Source organism: Eptatretus burgeri, chromosome 6, assembly GCF_056783735.1.
Source record: "Eptatretus burgeri isolate ZD-2024b chromosome 6, Ebu_testis_v1, whole genome shotgun sequence".
NCBI classification, from domain to species: domain Eukaryota; kingdom Metazoa; phylum Chordata; class Myxini; order Myxiniformes; family Myxinidae; genus Eptatretus; species Eptatretus burgeri.
In genome coordinates this window covers 93,133,322-93,155,358 of record NC_140966.1, presented here as the reverse complement: position 1 = coordinate 93,155,358, position 22,037 = coordinate 93,133,322, and the positions used below count along the sequence as shown (strand labels likewise).

Here is a 22,037-nt window from a genome sequence, read left to right as displayed (position 1 = left end):
AACTGCCCCACAAAAGACCCTGCTAGCGGCCACCAGGACGAGCGAGCCGGAAGACGAGAGCAACCATGAAGCAAGAGCATCCACCAAGCAAGAGCATCTACCAAGCAAGAGCATCGACACAACTGCTTCCCCCGTCTCCGACTTTTATATCCCGGAGCTCCGCCCTGTTGCTCCGCCCTGTTCTTTGCTCCACCCCCCTTCGAGGCGCTTCGAGAAAGGTCTCGAAGAGGGGTGTTCCTTCTCCCTGGCCGCGTCACACCGCGCATCCACCAATCGGGGGCCAGCTGCCCTCCCCTCGCTTCTTGCCCCTCACACCAAGCGTGGAGAAGAATGGCGCGAAAAGCCCACCGAGTGTCCTCATTGGGTTTTATTTGAAATAAAAGATAGAGAAAGATAAACGACTGACTCAAAGCGTCGCAGCCCGAATGAATCACATTTATTCCATCTAAGCAACGGGTTTGGGGCTAACTACACAGGCACTTAGAGAGATATCTCACCTACGGGACCTGAATGGTGTAATGCGAATTTCCACAGCCATAACAATATATATATATATATATATATATATATATATATATATTTTTTTTTTTATATATATATATATATATATATATTTATTTATATATGGATACAAACAAACGACATAATAGTGACCGAAGCTTTTCGTGCTGCACTCTTCAGGGTAAAATTCGCAGCAAGTGAAGAAGGAAGTGAAGGTGTGTGCTTTATACGTAGGTCTCAATCAGGTAGACGTTGATTGGTTCAACCGTAATGGTGGTTCGAAGAAAGATTGTGAGGGTTAGAACACAACAAGTGCGAGCATGTAGAAATATCCAGCAACCACCGGCCACTGTATCTGCTTCATCTGCCATTGCACAGCACCTGGTTGCCAACCCTCTCTGTGCAGACCATTACAATGCAGATATGTTCAGGATATTGAGCCAAGGTCGGAGCTTGTTTCATTTACGAATGTTGGAAGCAACCTTCATCCTTACCACCGATCCAATACTATGTCGTCAAAAGGAATTTGTACGATCTCTGTGTCTCTTTCAGCAAGGAAAGTTCAAGAGAAGTACGGTAACAAATGGTGAATGGACCTTAGGGGAAACCCATCCCCCCTCTCTCCAGGATGTAGTTGCAAATGTCAATCATCGACGAACTCTGCTCCAGCCAATGGGAGCTCAAGGTGAAGATGATGAGCCGACCAATGGGTGTTCGGAGTAACCGTGACATCATTACTGTTGAACGAATCAGCGTCTACCTGATTAAGACCTGCATATAAAGCACACACCTTCACTTCCTTCTTCACTTGCTGCGATTTTCACCCTGAAGAGTGCAGCACGAAAAGCTTCGGTCACTATTATGTCGTGTTTGTTTGTATCCATATTAAAGTTGTGTAGTACCAACCATATGTATGTATGTATGTATGTATGTATATACACACACACACACACACACACACACACACACACACACACACACACACACACACACACACACACACACACACACACACACACACACACACACACACACACACACACACACACACACACACACACACACACACACACACACACACACACACACACACACACACACACACACACACACACACACACACACCGGGCGTAGTGGCGTGCTCCTGTAATCCGGCTACTCGGAGGCTTGGGTTGGAGGATCGCTTGAGGACGGGATCTCTGCGCCGGGCCGCGCTATGAGAGGGTGTAGGGCAGGCCGGAATCATGGCGAAACCCAATCCTTATCCCTGTGTCGTAAAAGGCGACCAGGGTTGCGTCAGGAAGGGCATCCGGTGTAAAACCTGTGCCAAATCAGTATGCAGATCATAACGGATGATCCGCTGTCGCGACCCCTAATGGGAGCAGCCGAAAGAAGGACATATATGTATGTATATGTATATATGTGTTTGTGTATATATATATATATATATATATATATATATATATATATATATATATATATATATATATATGTATATATTGCTATGGTTGTGGAAATTCACAGATCACCATTCAGGTTCCCCGAAGATCAGTTATGTCGATAAGTGTGTGTCCAGGTTAGATTTCCCGACCGATGTATAATGGAATTATTCGTGTGCCGGGCTGTTTATCTTGAGGTAGTGTTATTCTTTTCTATCTTTATTTAAAACAACATCTCCTCACCACCTTCTCCACAACTGCCAACATCTCCTCACCACCAATCTCCGCAAACAGATGAACTTTTCACCAACAACAACATCCCAAACAAACAACATCTCCACAAACAAACACGGTGGCATCCTCGACAGCGGCAAAGTGATTTCAAACATGGCCGCGTTTGACGGCGAGATCGGATCAGAACAGCGAACGGGGCGGAGCCAGCCGGGGGTGAAGGTTCAAAGGTGAAAGAAGGGAGGGCGCTGATTTTGGGCGTTGAAGCCCAGATTGACCCCTCCCCTTGGGGCTATAAAAAGTTGCGTTTCAACGCTGAGAGCGTTGTTGGTAGTTGTTGGTTGGTGGAGGCAGTCGAGTGGAGTTGAGAGAAGAGTTGGGCTGGGCCGTTGGAGTCAGCAGTGGAGTCGGGAGACGGGAGAAGCCGGCAGTTGAGTTGGAGACAGGAGAAGTCGCCAGCCGGAGAGAAGTCGCCAGCAAGCTACGTAACGGTCCAAGCGATCGGGCCCCGAGTCAGTCGAGCGACGCTGAGGAGTGAGCGGGCTCTTAAAGAGCATCAACTTTAAAAGAGCAAGGCCCGTTCGCTCCTCTGAAGTGTCGTCTGCCAGGCCCGATCGACCAGGCTGCGGGGACGGCCAAGCGACCGAAGAGGGCCGCCCACCAAGCTGCTCGAGCCGCTTAAGCAACTAACGCATTTGGTGACACCCCCCCGGTGAACAGAGACATACGGAGGGTCGCTGACCAAAAGACCCATTGAGTCACCTCAAGGGCGACACGGTAACCTGCCCGGCCTCGCGGAGCTCCTTCGGTCATCCCAGCTCCAAGGAAAGTTTAAGGCTTATGAGCCTGGTTCTATCTTTCTTTTCTGGGGTTTTTGTATGAAAGTCTGTGGCACCTTGTCTACCAAGTAGAACTGATTAAGTGCATGTACATAAATAGATATCGGCTGTAGGTTTTTACTCGTGTCTTGTCCCCTACCCCCATTCATTGCATTGCTTACGTGTGCAAATAAATGTTCCCCATTTTTGAATGTCACCTGCTCGTTGCGTCCCTTCCTCCATTGACTGCGATAATTGCGTTCGGAGTAATTAGCTGGCTGATTATAAGCCGATAAAACGTACATCTGTTCCGATGGGGCTTGGCGATTTAAAACCGCTCGGCAATCGCAAACGGAACGAGCTGCTTAAAGCGGCTCGTTTTCGTGCAGGCTCCGTTGAGGTATAAATCCCCGGCATTTCTGTCTGCGCGAATAATTAGGTACATCGACAATTCGGCAATCGACCCTGTAGTGCGTGGACAGAAGAGTTGGCTGGTTTATGGTGTGGTTAGCAACACCCGTAGCTGGGTTTCGGCGTTGATCCGAAAGCTGCGACTAGATTGCTCGTTCGGTAGGCGCGCGCGGCCGCAATTGAGCTAAAGTCGGTCGCCCGCATGCCGGGCGGGTGAGAATCCACTATATATATATATATATATATATATATATATATATATATATATATATATATATATATATATATATATATATATATATATATATATATGAGGCCCGGCGAGGAGGAGTGATGTAAGCGACATTTTTTAATGATATGATGATGATTGGCTCGGATGATAGGGGAAGGGTTAAAATAGTGCTATAGTGCATTAACTCCAAAATGGCTGATGTGGCCCTTACATCACTCTTCCTCGCGGCGCCTCATATATATATATATATATATATATATATATATATATATATATATATATATATATATATATATATATATATATATATATATATATATATATATATATATATATATATATATATATATATATATATATATATATAGCCATATACTATCTGCTCCATTGTAGATAGATAAGGCAATATCTGTATGTCCATTACTTCTGGAATCCAAAACGGCTTGGCAGACCTCCAGAAATTTTTCCATTTGTGTTTGGGGTACCCCAGGTTCTGGTTATGGGCATTAAATAAATTTACCCCCAGGAGTGTGGGGAGACAATTTGCGATTTTCCCCTGAACACGTGGAATAGTGCAAGTCGTTGAACCACTGACCCCTGAGGGGATATTGAAAGTTCGAAACGATGGCAATTCTGATTAAAAAAAATCGTTTTGCTCCTGGAGAGAGTGGGTATTGAGTGTTTAAAAGGTAAAATATGTGCACCCCAATCCATCCACAAGGCTTTCCGAATTATGACATGTTATAATTTTTTTAATGATATTCCAAGGCTTCAAGCGGTGTACCACCATATCATGGCATCCCCCATCCCTGTCCGTTATATTTTCTACCCTCGTTGACCTAATCAGACCCAACCCTCTTGCTTGCAGTTTGCAACATGCTTCCTCCCCTTGCCGTTCTCCTCTTTTCCTGTTCGTTAATTCCCTTGCTTGGATCCAATGCTGGGCCCCACTGTCCATATTTTCATTTTTACCTTGTCACCTTACTTCCATGACCTTGACCTTGTATTTCAAGCACAAAATAGTCAGCTTTTTTGTTCGAAACTTGAGTTTTTGGATATATTTAACAATGACCAAACTTTTGGGTTTGCTTGCTCATTACGAGACTACTTCATATAAATAGATTTTTAATTACCTGAATGAATATCTGGATAAGGCTTCTTGCTCATCAAGTAAAACCACTGCAGTCGACAAGTTTAAAAGTTTATTGCTTCCTTCTTTGGTGTTTTTGGTTGTGCATTATGCCATTGAGTGAGCAACATTTGCATTACTTGATGTTTTATGAAAAGAGGAAGATAAAAAAAAACAAGATAGCACACAAACACACACACACACAAGCACACACACACACACACACACACGATAATGTTTGACGGTATGATAATGCAGTCCATTCAACAGGTTCTAAATCAAACCATTACAGGAGGCAGTTTTTAAACTGTGAGGCCTTGATTCTGTTCATAGATCACAAAGAGAAGCACACATTTCTAAGAATGATGAAAAAAAAACCCTCAAAACAGAACAAGCATTATGCACACTACAAAAATGTGGAAAATTTTGACGATCTAAAAAAAAAAAAAAAGCCTAAATGTCATGGCAATAAAATACTGTCAAATACTAATAGATTGTCGGTTTAAATTTATACATTCCTGACTTGCTAGCAATCCAGCGAGTTGAGCGGTCTGCAGTCTCGGAATTGGCTGCGCAGCATCTTCGAGGTGGGTGCTGGATCCTGCAGCGACCCATTCTTAAAGCATACACACCGCACAACCCCCTTTTAGTAATGACAAATCGAAATTGGCCAGACGGTAGCTAAACTTCAAGAATCATGCCCGTGGTTGCATGTCGAGTTGGAACCGAGGCTTTAAGGCAGGGCTGCTACCAGTGATGGCCAGAAAGGCGAATGACCTTCTCCGATTGCACATATTTACAAGCACAGCGTGATGCGCAAATTGTCACCCTTATTTACTGGTGTCTGACACGATGGGTGCAGCGTGTCTGTTGACCGTCGACCTCGTCGCACCGGTGACCCCCACGCACGTAAACGATGCCGCTCGGTTCCGAAGCCTCACTCTGCCTCCTCTCCACGATTCGAATACAGGCCTGCCTCCCAGCGCATGGCCATTGCGCTCTTGTGCCGCGTAACCCTCGTAGCAACGACGACCTGGGTGCAAAGTCAGTCGGTGATCAGAAATTGAGGAACGAGAGACCGTTATGTTGCTCGGGGGGACATGTGATGTGCTGAAAGTCTGGACCGTTGCTAACATTATCATTGAGCAGTTCTGTCTAACCATGATATTATTTAATTGCAAGATGCATTTTGAACACATATGATGGGATATGAAACCCGGGCTCACAGCATCATCAGGCCACAGGCATGTATGGAATGATCATTTTGTTTGTACCTTATATATGCATCACATTCTCTTACCGTGGGAACTCTGGCTTACCTCGGAAGATGCGTCGTCCGTCGAGGCAATGTTTGCATACTGTGGAAACACAAGAGGGAGTTAAGGTAATTTTGTTCTTCCTAATAAAAAAAATCCAAAATCACAAAGATCGTGTAAACACAATGGGGTTTGGTTTGACCTAAAGCTCTGCAATGCGCGATGGAGGGAAACCATAAAGTACCGAGTAATCACGAGGAATTTCAAAATTACGTTTCCGTCTAACATCTTGACTTTAATGATGGTTTTTGTTTTTCTCATTATTTTTCAGATCTGCTGAGTAGACATGGCTGACAGAGGTAGTGGATCTCACCGGTTGACCTTTGATAAGTGGACAAGTGTTATTAAGTTGATTTACAAACATTTATTAAGTTGCATTTTGAAAGCCAATCCATCATTGCAGATCAGTTATGCCTATTGAAGTTCAAAATTCAGATCACATCATGCACTATTGGACATCCAATCAACTACAGGATGTGTGAGCATCATTGGTTTAGAATAGTTACCTGGTGATGGTTTTATTTGTTTTGCCTTTCCTGGGATGATGAAGGTGCCGGTGGGAAAGCTTCGAGGTATGCTCACTCACCTTTGAACCGTCTAGTCCGGATTCGATCCCCGACCCGACTATAAACTGTTGGATTGGTACTTCGCGAGCAGGACGTTGCATCACCAAGTGCGACGTCCCTCGGACGGACGTTAAACCGAGCGTCCAGTCGGCTAACATTAGTCCTTGGACTTTAGATCCCAGGGTATCCTTCCCAAAGAGTAGGCAACTTATTGCCGGGACCATGAACAGATTCTAAATTCCTGGCATCTTCAGACAAACATCAAGCTTGGCCAACATGTTCGTGAAAGACTTGGGCCAAAATCATTCTTCCACCGACCCCACGAGAAGGTAGGCATAATTGGGGCTGTTAAAGAAGTAGGAGTAGTAGTAGCAGATGTCATCATCACATGACATATTGTCATGTCTCAACACTGCAATCTTAGATTTCTTTCTGTTGTTACCCCCATGCACACAAAGTGAAAAGTGGGGTTTAGCAATTGGATTAACTTCATCATGAGCAAAAATCTGCCTCCTCATCAAAGCATCAACATCCTTCGTGTAGCGTACTCTTGACACAGCGTCGGTGCTGCCAGAGCATTATCTTGCCAAGTGTTATTCAGAGTGGTTTGCCGTCACCTGCAACCTATTCAATCTCTTCCAGGCACAGGTGGTTCTGGGCACATGGCATGCGTAGCACCATCTTCCTGCAGTAAATGTGTTCCATCCTGCAAAATGGCCAGTGAGCCAGAAACACATGTATGGATTGATTCTTTCCAAAGGGGGTGGGCTGGCATTGCCACAATGGCTCCTGAAGTCTGTCGGATGCTGATACTGCAAGCAGCAGTGTAGCAGCTGAGACCGCATTTCACAGTAGGTGGTTCCACGTCTTTCACAGAGTGCAACTAGTGGTCTAGAGGTATGCACACTCGCCTCCAAGCTGTCTCGCCTGGGTTCGAATCCCGACCCAGCCATAAACTGCCATCCCGGTGTTTCACAGGTAGCGTGATTCATCAATGTGTGTGCCGTCTCTCGGATGAATGTTAAACTGAGATTCCCATCTGCCGGTATTAGTTGGTGGATGTTAAAGATCCCACGGTGTTCTTTGTGAATAGTAGGCAAGCTATTGATGTCACGATGAACAAATTCCAAATTCCTGCCCTAACTACTGCTGGAAAGGCAATGGCAAAGGACTCAGTATAACCCTTGCCAAGAAACTGATTCTCTGTAACAGAGTTTGGTACAACAAAATCAGAATTTTTTTTTTTTAAGTAATATGTCACATTCATGCCATGCTCACCTTGGCATCATCTTTTCGTGGTTTGGGTGGGCTGACGGGCTTGTGGGTGCAAGGTGGAGAAGGGTGTCCACTTGTCGATGATGCAGACGAACAGGACGATGAAGGAGAAGCAGGGCGATGCCATCCTATTTCCATTCATGTAAGCAGTGATGAACACATGAGAAAGTCATTCGTCATGTTGTTATTTTAGTATGTTGAAGAAATGTCAGAATTGAACTGCAAATTGATTTTCATGGAAAACAATTTCAAGCAACAAGTGAAAACTTTAACAAAAAAACATCATTAAAGCCAATTATTTTGTGCAACCGAGCAAGATCTGGACGGAAACTACAGGCATCTCACCAGAAGGTGATGGAGTTCGAATTAGTGTCGATCCTTCTTCTCCAGAATAGAGATAAAGCCTTTGCTGCCGTAGCTCGTCCTCCCGGTCTTGAGCCTCCCGGATCTCCTGCTCAATCAGAGAGAGCGTGTGTTGCTTTCGTGGCCGTAACTGGAAGCAACGACCTTTTGTTCCCTGAGCTGTCTTCTGCAACCTCCTGGAATTCTCACCTCCATGCTTCTCCTTTAAACTCGACAAACCTATGACGCTTCTGTTCACACTTGTTGATTCTTCCTGGACGCCATCAGTGAGTGTCAAGTTTGCTTTGGTTCCCTCCATCACCATTTTGCTTGCAATGGAGTACTTGAGTGACGGTAAGAGACACTGATCGTCCTTATCTCCTGCCGCTCTCACCAGATGGTCCATGAGACTATTTTTGTCCACGTCGGTCGTGGATTCCATTTCCCGCTCATGCACATTCATGTGTGACGAGACGTTTGTGAGGTTCTGCGTGCTTGCTGTACTTTGCATGTCATGTGCGTCAAGTGAAATTATTTGTTTCGATGCAATATCGTCTGTGACGTTGCCTTGAAGATTTGATTCTGGATCCAAATTCCTTCTCTCGACAATCTCATGCTTAGTTTTTTCAGCTAGCGAGTCTGTGTCTGCAGTTATCATGTTTAACGCCCCCTCCTGCTGAACTTCGTCCTGCTTCTGCTCCACTTGCTCCTTATTTTCGAACAGAATCTGCTCGTCTTCACGTTCTTCCTCCTGCTGCTCCTGCATCCCACCCTCCTGCATATCCTTGCTTCCTGATCTGACTGCGTTAACATTTTTGTTCAAGATTATCTGGTCACTTGCTGCTGGTGTTGCTTGCTGCTGGGTGATATTGGTTAGCAGAACGCCGTTGTCATCAATACAATTACCCTGCACCTCATGCCCTCTTTCTACACAACTGCTGCTCTGATGTGCAGTCGTATTACCAAGTACTCCGGTTTCTTCACTTTCCATCAGGAAATCAGTTTCCTTTTCGGAGGTCTTCTTTGGCAATCTACTACCTTCACAATCCTTCATTTGCAGTTTGTCAGCATTTACAACTTCTACTACCTGTCTTTCCACGTCAAACATCCTTCCAGAAAGCGTGTCCACAATACTTGCCTTTTCCATCTTTCTGACCAAACTGTCCTCCAGAGCATCAGCGATGGAGTCCTCATGAGAAGTATGACTCAAGGCTTTGGTTTCCAACTCCTTTGGTGCATGACCTCCCATGAACAACATTTCGTCATCATACCCCATAATCTTCAAACCACATTCCTGAATTTTTTCATTGGCCGGATCTGCATAAACAACTTTAACTGTCGTGATGTCACTCGTTTCCGCACCATCCAAATAACTCTGTGAATCATTGTCTGGTGAACGTTTTGTTGGGCTCTTCATTTCTATTGGACAATTATCCGCCGCTTGATGAATCTTTTGATCCTGATCTCTGAAAGATGTTTCGTTTTCTCGAGAGACCATTTCGAGCAAATCTTCACAATCCAATCGCTGGGCTTTACCCTCTGTAGTGGATGTTGGCACTGTCATGCTAACCGCATCATCGACTTCTGTGGCCGGTTCAGGTCCGATCTCTTGACGGTTTGCCAGTGCAAACGTCATTTCTGATGCAGGAATGTCATCTAAAGGAACGCCATGTTGGATAGAGCTCATAGAATCGGAGTCAATACTCTTTGCATTTAATATCTTATCAAAAGGATGTTGAGATTCCTTTTCAATTTTAGTTTTGCACTCGTCCTTTCTTTCCTCCTCTTCATTATCTCCTTTTCCATCCCGCAGTGTCACCGCTGCCCTGCTTTCTTGGTTGTCCGCATTCCCATCAATTTGTTCCACATCCAAATCAATCACATTGCTCGTTAAATTATCCGAGGAGTCAATTTGTGAAATGGCACCGTTTTCTTCTATCCTTCGCTCCAATTGCAGTAAGTCTATGCTGGAATATTTGCCGGATGTATCTTCCACTTTCTGCTCAGATTCACTTGTCATCTGCTCGGTGGGACAATCCCAATGCACATCATATGACATGGACTGTTCAGAGGACGTGCTTTCACTTGAAAATGTATCCCCTTCATGTTCACTGACTTTGTACAAAATTCCGACATCTTCAGGTGTTTCACCCTGGCTAATGTTTTCATCTTTGGTTACGACTACTGATGTCATGATATCCAAATCATTCACTGGACAAGTGGTGGTGTAACTTTTTTGTTTTTCTTTGTCATTCTTCCCAGTTTCTGGTTCTTCTTGTTTCCTATTTGTTAGCACATCCATCCCTGGTGACTTCGTTGTAGTTGCAATGCCAGGACTTCTTGCAGGAGTAACGTTACAGTGAGCAGAAGGTGGGATAGGTTCAGCATTTGATGCAAGTACATTGGTGCACATAGTGACTTGCACTGGAGGAGGTGGAAAATGCTGTTTCACCTGAGTTTTACCTGATGAATTCGAATGATGCTGAGATAAGCCAGAAAATATAAATCCAGGAGCAACAGGCCCACCAAAATCAAAGGGGCCAAAGGAGGGGAATAGGGTTTTAGTGGGGCCAGGTGACAAAGGTTGAGGGCTGCAGCATCGAGCAGGTGGTGGTGGTGATATTTGAGGAGAGGTTGGGGGACTGGCCTGTTCCATCTGCAGGAACTGCCGACGTGCTGCAGCATAATCCACATTTTCAAAAGCAACACTCTCATTAGTTTCCTGCACTCGGTCTTCGGATTCCTCATGTTTTCTGCACGTTGCTTGAGTTTCTGAAACGGGACCAAATTTTCCAGGCTGAGTTGAAGTCGTGGCCAGCCCTGCTGCCCTCTTGGCTGCCGCTTCTCCCAAGCGCAAGCCGTCTCCCGTCAATCCACAACGTTTGCGCTCATCGCGACACTGCTGAGATAAAGACCTTATGGAGTTATCATTTTGCTGTTCACATGGGCCAATGGCAGCCCATACTCCACCTCTGCTCTTCACCTGTGCCTGAACCACCACCGTGTGTTCACGGCTCGGTGCACTTTGTGCCGGCACCGCGTGTCCATCATCTTCATCACTGTCATCAAAGAGTCGACCTGGCTTGCGCTCAACACGGCTTGCCTTGATGACAAACCGTGGAGTAATCCGGGGACATCGCGTGCCTGTAACAAAAACACGTGTCTCCGTGTTTTTTTCCTTGTGCTTAATGCGACACATTTCTATTTTACAATAAAACACTTCAAATGAAAGATGTACATTTACATACTTTATGGAAACTCATGCTGGTTTCCATGTCCCCAATGACATGAGCAAGATCTCTCCAAAGAAAGGTCTCCATGACAAGGGCGTCAGTGTACCACACCAGCAGGTCACTTCACGACGCAACGCAGGCACAATTCCCCACGTTATCACACATACCCATCCCCAAATCACACGACAAGCTTGGCAGACCACTCACCCCATAGAGAGAGACAGAGAGAGAGAGAGAGAGAGAGAGAGAGAGAGAGAGAGAGAGAGAGAGAGAGAGAGAGAGACAGAGAGAGGGAGAGAGAGAGAGAGAGAGAGAGAGAGAGAGAGAGACAGAGAGAGAGAGAGAGAGAGAGAGAGAGAGACAGAGACACGGAGAGAGAGAGAGAGAGAGAGAGAGACAGAGAGAGAGAGAGAGAGAGAGAGAGAGAGAGAGAGAGAGACAGAGACAGAGACAGAGACAGAGACAGAGACAGAGACAGAGACAGAGACAGAGAGAGAGAGAGAGAGAGAGAGAGAGAGAGAGAGAGAGAGAGAGAGAGAGAGAGAGAGAGAGAGAGAGAAAGAGGGAGAGACAGAGACAGAGACAGAGACAGAGACAGAGACAGAGACAGAGACAGAGACAGAGAGAGAGAGAGAGAGAGAGAGAGAGAGAGAGAGAGAGAGAGAGAGAGAGAGAGAGAGAGAGAGACAGAGACAGAGAGAGAGAGAGAGAGAGACAGACAGACAGACAGAGAGACAGAGAGACAGAGAGACAGAGAGACAGAGAAGCCTTTTCTTTGATTTCTATACAATTCTATAATCCTGGACCAATCACCAAATTTCGTGTACATGTTGGAGCTACCCAGATTTAGGCCATGGCTGAACAGTTTACATTTTGTCTCCCACTGATAGGCCGGATCTAGATCTGGATCTGGACCTTAACCAAAATCTAATCCGCTTGTTCTTGTCACCTCACCAACTCATCCACCTTGTTTTGTCATAACTCGTCCTCAACTTTTTGAAAAATCGTGTCATATATCATTGTTGGCCCAATCTCTCAATTATTTAGAATCACTCCAAAAATTTAAAAAAAAATTCTTGTATCAGGATCTTCATCAAAATTGAAACAATTTGTCCTTGTCACACATCCAACCTGTCCACCAAGTTTCGTCTGAATTTGCTCATAACCTTTTGAGATATCCTGCACACGGACAGACAGACAGACAGATGGACAGGGGTGAAATCATAAACCCCTTTCCACACAAGGGTGCAGTTCCCTTTAGAAATGGGGCACCATAGCGGGATCGAGTGGGTGTTTCTAGGGATATTAAAACATGGGAATTGTCTGTACGTGCGTGGATGTGCGTACGTCTGATCATTATAGAATTGAAAACGGCTTGGCTAATCGGGGGAGACGACTAGCAATTTTGACTTGTCCATGTGGATGTCGTTGGTGGTTTCACCATTGATCCCTGCCTGAGGGAGGGGTCATCGACACCATATTTCGAACCTGGAGGGAGCGTGTATTACTACTTAGAATAAAGACAAACAACAGACTGCTCGACAACATGATAGTAATGAGGAAACCGACCTAAAACAAGGAAATGTGGCCATTCGACCCAACATTGCGTGTGGTGTATTCCAACATTAATTTTTGCCTCCGCTTCAAACTAAATATTCTTGATGTTTTACTGAAGTCCAAATAACCCAATCTTGATTGGATGACCCAACTTCTTTTGCCCATTTTTTCCTCCCCCATCCAAGTGCATCAGCCCTGCATCCAGTTGTGCCCTTCTATCCTTATTCTTCTCCATCCTCTTCCAAACCTCCTTCTTCTCACTGATTGCTTTCGCTACTTCCTCCATCTACCACACCTGGTTTATATTCCTTGATGATGTGCCCTTTCCTGATGTTCTTCCACATAAAACTTATGCAATTCCCCTAAATCCCTCTCTGTCCTTCTTCCATTCCTCCTCCAAACCTTTGACTTTTTCGATAAGTTCCTCATACTTGGTCCCCTCTCCTTGTGCTCTTCAATCATGTTGTCCCTGCACTTCCCCCACTTTATCATCTTCCAACCCCTGCTCTTAACTTCCTTTCTTTTCTACAAATGTAAAACAAACGCTATAGGCTTGTGTTCGGTGGTGGAATGCTCTTGCACCACCACCTTGCAGTTCTTGATCCTCCACAATGGTTGCTTCCCAATTACCAAACAAATCCAGTTCCATTTTGTGCTGTCTACTCCTGTAAGTAATCTTGTGGCCGTCCGTCTTCTGGAAGAACGAACCGGCTATAACTAAACCATTTCTTGCCACCACCTCCATCAGCTCTTGACCCTCTCTATTCCTTATTCCTCATACACATTAATCAACAGATTCCTCTTCAACTGGCAAAGCGACTCCCACATGCTTGTTGAAGTGTCCCACAGTGCACAGCATCACCTCCAGCTCAACCATTCCCATCATCCTCTTCAGAATGTCCTTGAACTCCTGCTTCTCTGGCTCAGTCCTTACCATCTGTGGCCCACATATCGACAAAACACACCATTTTCTTCTCCATCATCAACTATCCGTTCCTCTCACCTTTCCACTCTGACCACATCCTTGCTGATCTCTTCCGATACTAAGATTCCAACGTCATTCCTCGTTCCATCCCCCCATGCATGAAACAGCTTGTACCCTCCTACCAATTTCCTTGCCCTGTCCACTTTCCATCTGGTTTCCTGAACATACAACGCTTCAAACCTCCATCTCTGCATCATCTCCACTACCTGGACTTCTCTCCCCTTCATTGATCTCACATTCAGACGACCGAACCAGATCCTGCTTCTGAATCGCTGTTCAACTGGTAGAGCTAGTTACATTTTGATCAGTTTGCGATGTTCTGGTGATCAATCAACAGCGGTGCCTGGCCGACCTAATACCCTAACATACTGTTGAGTGCGCGTGCAAGCACGCACGCACACACACATACACACCACTCCATCTCCACTGGCTTCCCCATCCCCAGTCGTCATTTCTCCCACCTCCCTATCCCACTACTCCTTTCCCCTCCTGCATATATCCATTATTTCAAAAAACACTGAGAGACCCCATTACCTACGAGTAGTTTTTCTCTGCTTCTTAACCTGCGGAGACCCTGTTTGCTTCAATGAGTCACTACAGACAATCTCCAGATTTAAAATCCTGCCCGGTTACATCCCAGGTGTTGCGTCTATTTTCAGACATGACTCGAGACAAACTTTGGAGAAAATTGGAGGAAAGATAAGACATTGATGGAGTGCAAACAGCAGAAGAGGTGAAGAAACATTGGATGGATTGAGCAGCCTTGTGAGCATGACATAGTGCCTGGAGTTGGAACTGAGGTTACAAATGGTAAAAAGATAAGGGGTCATCTACTTACTCTGTAGCACAGAATGGGGAAAAGGAAAAGGAAAATAAGGTGAAGAGGATTGGCAGTGGGTAGAGAAAGGAAAGAAGTGTGTGAGGAAATAGGAGGAAGGAAAGGTACATGTATGGAATATAGGGGAAGGGGATTAGGGGTGGGAGGTGAAAACTTTTCCCTTTTTAAACGTAATAATTAGATAGCCGAGAAAGATGGCTCATCCGCTGTTCATACTTCTGTCTCCTGCACATCTGTTGCCGATAAGGTCCTTACACTGCATACATTACTTACAATTATAACGAGCATTTCACTTGTTATCAACACACATGTCTTTGTGAAGCTCATCGGGATGGACAAATATGATGAAAACCATTTCAAATCAAGAAATCCAACCTTCAGTAGAATGATTGCTGATGTGCTTCTCTTTTTCCCTTGATGCTGAAGTTGGATGAGAGACTGCGTTGCCATATTCTCGGATATTCACCATTTTTGCCACAACCACTGCGTCGTTATTACTCGAGTCGAGAACAGGAATATCCCCGGACACCTGGTCGGAAATGTCACTGGCCATCAGCGTGCCTTCGCGACTCGATGACTCCATTATGTCTGCACCCAGCATGTCCTGGCAGGAAGTGAAAGGTGGAAATGTTGTGTATGCAAGATGTCTCTTTGACGTCACAAAGTAATTTATGAATACATTACATTAAAGAAAAGCACAAGGGAGAAAAATATAAAGAACAGTAAATTTTCATTCGAAGATTCTCAGTGGAAAGATATTTTGACCTCGAGGTTGCAGGTCAAACTAGTTCACAAATAAGCTTTCCCTTTCTAACAGAATAGTTTGTCAGCTGGGTTCAATAAATAATGCTTTCCGATACAGTGTTGCAAACCTTACAACTACATTGAACAACTGGATTACTGAGAGTTCATGCAACGCAGTCTTGAGAAAAAGGACATGAGCGGGGGTCTGCGAGCGGAAAACTTGATTGGTCGAGATGATGTAACATGCCGTAATATTTTGTCCAACACTATTAAATGGAAGGGTTCAGAAAGTGCCAAGAAGGCTATTTGTGTTATATAATGTTCAAATATATAATTCAATTGAAATAAAATAAAGATTTTAAAGTTTGAAGAAAAAATAAATTTGGAAGTTTACAGCTGTTGATGCAGCATCTTTTACACCACCATATTTAACACATTACATTAATTAGTTCTTCATGCTTGTTGTGTGTCCTTTATGACGTCCCTTAAAAACAGTAAGTTTCCTGTTTGGAATGATTTTCAATTTTGTTTGACTGCCTAACAGGCAGAATGGAAATTTTTTTTATCTTACCTCTCTGCACATGCGTAATCGGGACATATTCAGAGCCAAATTACTGTCGAGCTCTGCTATTCACGGATCAAAAAATGTGACCTGCTTCGACATTCGCACTTCGCGTATTTGCGGTTTTTAATTTTTTTTTTTAAACAATTCAGGACAATCTCCTATATCCACCTGGGAAATTGGAAATGAGCAAACATCACAGGATTACCGAAAAAAGGTGCAAAAACGGGTCGCCTTAACTACATCCCAATTAGCTTCCTGTACTTCCAATCATCAGCAAGGTCATGAAATCCATCATCACAGTTGACATAAAATCATTCCTTTTCTCTAATAGCCTCATCTCAGGTGATAATTTCGGATTCAGACCTGGTAACTCTATTTTGGACATGCTGCTTCAACTCTCCCAACAATAGATGGAGGCCCTCAATATCAGACATGAGATCAGGGCCATCTCTCTGGACATATCTTGAGCTATTGATACAGTATGGCATCCTGCCTTACTCTCCAAACTGTCTGCCTATGGAATCCAAGACCAACTCCACTCTTGGATTACTGACTTCCTAACCTCTCGGAGACAACGTGTGACTCTCAACGGAAACCTTTCATCTCCTCTGCCTGTCAAGGCTGGAGTACCCAAAGGCAGCGTTCTAGGCCCCCATATTATTCCTAATCTTCATCAATTATCTCACTGACTGTCTGGAAAATCCTCTTTATCTCTTTGCTGATGACTCCACTCTGCCGTGACATATCTCATCCTTCTGACAAACAGACAAGAGCCTATTCCCTCTCCTGAGACCTTGACAAAATCACAAACTGGTCAAACACAATGTTGCTTATGTATCCATATTGTCCAATCTTTGTGTTTTCCCTTACCGCTCATCATTCCCTGCATCCCTTGTTTGTCCATCTCCGTCTACTTTCTCACTCCGTCCTGTTGTTGGTGTTTCCCCTTTCTCCTGCTGTTCCCTTTGTTATGTTGTGTCCTGATTTGTTTTGTGTCATTGCTCTTCCATGAGCCTAGACCATGTTAAAACATATATATTTCTTTGTAAACAATGCCCTGACATTTGTGGCATTTTTCAGGAACGTATCCCCCGCGAATAGCAGGGTCCAACAGCACTGCTAAAGTGCAGGTTCCTCTTGTGATTTGTGTCCAAAATACAACATTCAATTGAAATTAAGTTGCTCCTCGATCATAAACTGACATTTGTAGGGAGACAGACGGAGTGAACCAACTGCTTAACCCTGCTCTTTGCTTCTTACACGCGGGGTGACAAGATGGATGAAGCAAGTTGTAGTGCAAAGTAAATAAATGTAAAATATGACAGAACTTTGGTTTGGCCTGTTTGGAATTCCGATGTGAACCGATGCTTCATGATACTGAAAACCCAGGTTCAAATTCCATCCACTCTGCCATGATGATTTGTCCATTTTCTCCTAATGTCCTTGGAATTCATGGAATAGCACACAGACGTCTCCTGAAGTCCTCGTCCTGCACGTGATTTATGTACAAGCTCCACCATGAACCTCAAAGCACGAATTGAAGAAAAAAAAAAAAAGAAGAAATTTTTGAATCATTAGTGTTGGCGAAGACAGATGAAATATCATTTTATTTATATAATAACTCTTTCCTTTCGATCTCCATGTATTATTGCTGACCGAGTCTTCTCCACTTTGCTTATTTTTTGGTGCTACCACCAAGTCACTTCTTATTTTTTTCTTTCGCTTTGCGTTTATACAGATGTCGGAGCTCATGGAAAAGCAAAGCAAGAGGGTGAAGGGTCAACACAGACAGCGAGACGGAGAGGAAACAGGTGGACAGGAATGCACGGATGCACTGGAAGTGGCAGCCAGAACGGGGCAAGGGAAGTAATTATTTCATAATTTCCCAGTGTGGATTTTTTTTGTCTCGGATTGGGTTTACCGGTCGAGAGAAGATTGTTTGGACGGGACATTGTGTCGTGATTATCTACCATATTCAATGTGGACATCAAATGGCAGTCTGGCAGAAACCTCTTCATTATTATTGGTTGAAGACATTCTGATCTGAATACTGTTTCTGGAGACAAAGTAACATGCTGTCTGGTCCACCATGGTCGTGCTACAATCCGTGTCCTGAGTCTATCCATTACATCAGTTTACATTTTTACTTACCTACCTTCAATTCATATCCCATTCACTTTATCTATTGGTGGGATTTATTTGGGAATGATACACCTTGGAAGGTCTACCAAGTGTGTGTGTGTGTGTGTGTGTGTGTGTGTGTGTGTGTGTGTGTGTGTGTGTGTGTGTGTGTGTGTGTGTGTGTGTGTGTGTGTGTGTGTGTGTGCAGAGATTCAGCCGAATGGATCTTCTAAATTGACCTGTTCTGCATTCACACCTGAACTGACGGCTCACACAAGGTTCACAACGCAGGTTCAAATTTTATATAGTTTTTTTATCCATTGCTTCGTAATGTTTGTAACTGACAATAAAGTACATTGATGTCTATTAATGTCCTTGTCATGTGATTTTTGTGCAAGTTCCACTATTAGCCTGAGATCAATGCACCCTTAGATCACTCCTGTTTGTCTGCCTATTTGCCTGTGCTCAGGATATCTCAAAAAGTTATACACAGATTTGGATGAATCACAGAGGGATGGGGCCAAAATTATATATATATAGCATGACATTTCAAAAAGTTATGGATGGGTTATGTCAAAACTTGATGGATGAGTTGAGTTGGAGACGGAGTGCAGATCTGCCGAGTGCTGTTCTAGTTTTTAATGGAGTGCTATGATCTAGCGCCCCCAACTGGTATAATGCCAAATCAGCAGTTATTTACATCTGACATCTGTATAAACTTTAACCAAATAAATCAGCAGTCAGATTAGTCTTCTCAGGATGAACCCCAAAACAAGACAGCTCAAACGTAAGCATGGAACTACCGACATATTCCTACCACCTTTTTGAAAGTGAACAGATGACGTTTCTTTCCATACTATGTACTTCATCCTCCCTGGTCACGTTATCCTCTACTGGCAGACGCACCCTCGAGGAATAGTGTTTGATAGTACAGGAGAGATATAGAATAACAACAACAACAACAAGAACAACAATCCCATGCTGAATATAATAAATGAAGACAACAACAATCCCGTAACAGTTGGGATTGAGGCACCACCCACCGGAATGCCATGACATCATCTGGCACAGCTCTTGCACAAAAGTCTCCTTCCAGACTGGGCTGAATCGAATAAGAGTTGGAGGCAAATTTTGATGGCCGTACCCAGAATTGCAAGACATTTTTTTAATGTGACATATAATCGTATTATTTATATAGATGCTGAGCATAAATACAGTCTATCCCAGGACCGAGGACTCAAACTTTTTGACCATCACTGGTGCATCTTGGGTGCTTTATCTTGTAAGCTGTTGTACCAAAGGTCATGGAACAATACTTTCTAGATGTGAGAATTTCCTCCTTGTGAATCTGATTTAGTCAACTGTCAATATCGTTGGGAGACAGCACAAGTAGTCACTGCGCAGTTTCATTTCTCAGTTTCAAAGCACCGTGTCCTCCTGGAAGGGGTTCATGGAGATAAAACGAGGAATAATAAACGAGGAATAAAAGAGTGGGCATCTCCATCAGGGTTAGCTCATCGGGAAATGGAAAACGAGAGACGACAACTATGACGATCAATGTCGAAGAATGTATCAAAAAGCACTTCCTAGATTTATTGATGGCCATCGAGTTGATTTTAAACAAAGTTTTACCTGATATCATTAATATTTGGTTTGTAAGATTTTTTCATGAATTCAACTATTTTTTTTATTTTTTCCCTACGTGTGTGAAGTGAAAAGTGGGGTTAAACAATTAGTTCTGTCTGTCTGTCTGTCTGTCTGTCTGTCTGTCTGTCTGTCTGTCTGTCTGTCTGTCTGTCTGTGTCCACCAACGTCAGTTTATGATCGAGAAACTACTTACTTTTAATTCAATACCTGTGGAGGTGTTAGGTTTTTCGGTGGTCCGTCTGACTGCCCGTCCATCCGTGCGTGGGTCGTCGGTCCTTCCGTCTGTTACCGGGTTTTTGTTAGGATAACGTGTGAACGACTGAACGGATTTCAACCAAACTTGGCACAGATATGGACTGACACACACAGATGAATCGATTCGAATTTGGGTTCAATAGCTCAAAGGTCGAAGGTCATGTGCCCTTTGAAAATCATTTTGCAGACCTAAGCTCGAGTTAGAAGCATCTGATGTGGTCTTCATTCGACTTACTCTCTTACGCTCAATCTCACGTGACCTTAATTTTTTCATGTAAACTTAAATTCAGATAAGCCGGTAGGCGACATGGGTGGTCGCTACGTAATTGCATACTAGTCATACAGTTTTTGACGGATCGGGCTGAAATTTTTTGACAAAGAGGTTGATTATAGTGTGCATAAAAGGCTGGAAGCCGATTTTTGATTTTCAAAAAAACAATTTTTTTAGGATTTTTCAAAAATTTCAAAGTCCCGTTGCTAGGCAACGGTGGTGTCCATAGCAACGGTGCTCCAAAGCATACAACTAGTTCCTGGTATGAATCTACCTGTCAAGGTTCGTCAAAATCGGTTGACTCCTCTGGCCTCCAGAGCTGTCCATTACATACAAACAAACAAGCCGGTAGGCGACATGGGTGGTCGCTGCATAATTGCATACTAGTCATACAGTTTTTGACAGATCGGGCTGAAAATTTTTGACAAAGAGGTTGATTATAGTGCGCATAAAAGTGCGGAAGCCGATTTTTGATTTTCGTTTTGGGGGGATTTTTCAAAAATTTCAAAGTCCCGTTGTTCGGCAACGGTGGTGTCCATAGCAACGCTGCTCAAAAGCATACAACGAGATCCTAGTATGAACCTACCTGTCAAGTTTCATCAAAATCGGTTGACTCCTCTGGCCTCCAGAGCTGTCCATTACATACAAACAAACAAACATACATACAAACAGATGGAAAAAGTGAAATTAAGGGTACTCTCGCAACCACCCAACATACAAACATACAAACATACAAATATACAAACATACAGACAGACGGAAAAACTGAGAATAAGGGTACTCTAGCGACCACCCAACATACAAACATACAAACATACAAATATACAAACATACAGACAGACGGAAAAACTGAGAATAAGGGTACTCTCGCAACCACCCAACATACAAACATACAAACATACAAATATACAAACATACAGACAGACGGAAAAACTGAGAATAAGGGTACTCTCGCAACCACCCAACATACAAACATACAAACATACAAATATACAAACATACAGACAGACGGAAAAACTGAGAATAAGGGTACTCTCGCAACCACCCAACATACAAACATACAAACATACAAATATACAAACATACAGACAGACGGAAAAACTGAGAATAAGGGTACTCTAGCGACCACCCAACATACAAACATACAAACATACAAATATACAAACATACAGACAGACGGAAAAACTGAGAATAAGGGTACTCTAGCGACCACCCAACATACAAACATACGAACATACAGACAGACGGAAAAACTGAGAATAAGGGTACTCTAGCGACCACCCAACATACAAACATACGAACATACAGACAGACGGAAAAACTGAGAATAAGGGTACTCTCACGATCACCCAACATACAAACATACATACATACATACAAACATACAAACATACAAACATACAAACATACAGACAGATTGAAAAACTGAGAATAAGGGTACTCTAGCGACCACCCAACATACAAACATACGAACATACAGACAGACGGAAAAACTGAGAATAAGGGTACTCTCACGATCACCCAACATACAAACATACATACATACATACAAACATACAAA

General features: G+C 43.7%; 1 protein-coding gene across 5 annotated transcripts in view; it reads right to left on the bottom strand.

Moving 5' to 3' along the window:
* Positions 1–4,820: 4,820 nt before the first annotated feature.
* The window catches only part of LOC147025347 (uncharacterized), an 81,491-nt gene continuing 64,274 nt past the window's right edge, over positions 4,821–22,037 (bottom strand). For all 5 annotated transcript variants that reach the window (XM_085886240.1, XM_085886243.1, XM_085886244.1 and 2 more), the window contains exons 11-15: positions 15,249–15,477; positions 8,264–11,404; positions 7,922–8,046; positions 6,081–6,119; positions 4,821–5,794 (exon numbers count right to left, since the gene is read on the bottom strand). In XM_085886240.1, coding sequence (XP_085742366.1) covers positions 5,699–5,794; positions 6,081–6,119; positions 7,922–8,046; positions 8,264–11,404; positions 15,249–15,477 — 3,630 coding nt within the window. In that variant the 3' untranslated portion in view covers positions 4,821–5,698. The remainder of the gene's footprint in view (positions 5,795–6,080; positions 6,120–7,921; positions 8,047–8,263; positions 11,405–15,248; positions 15,478–22,037) is intronic.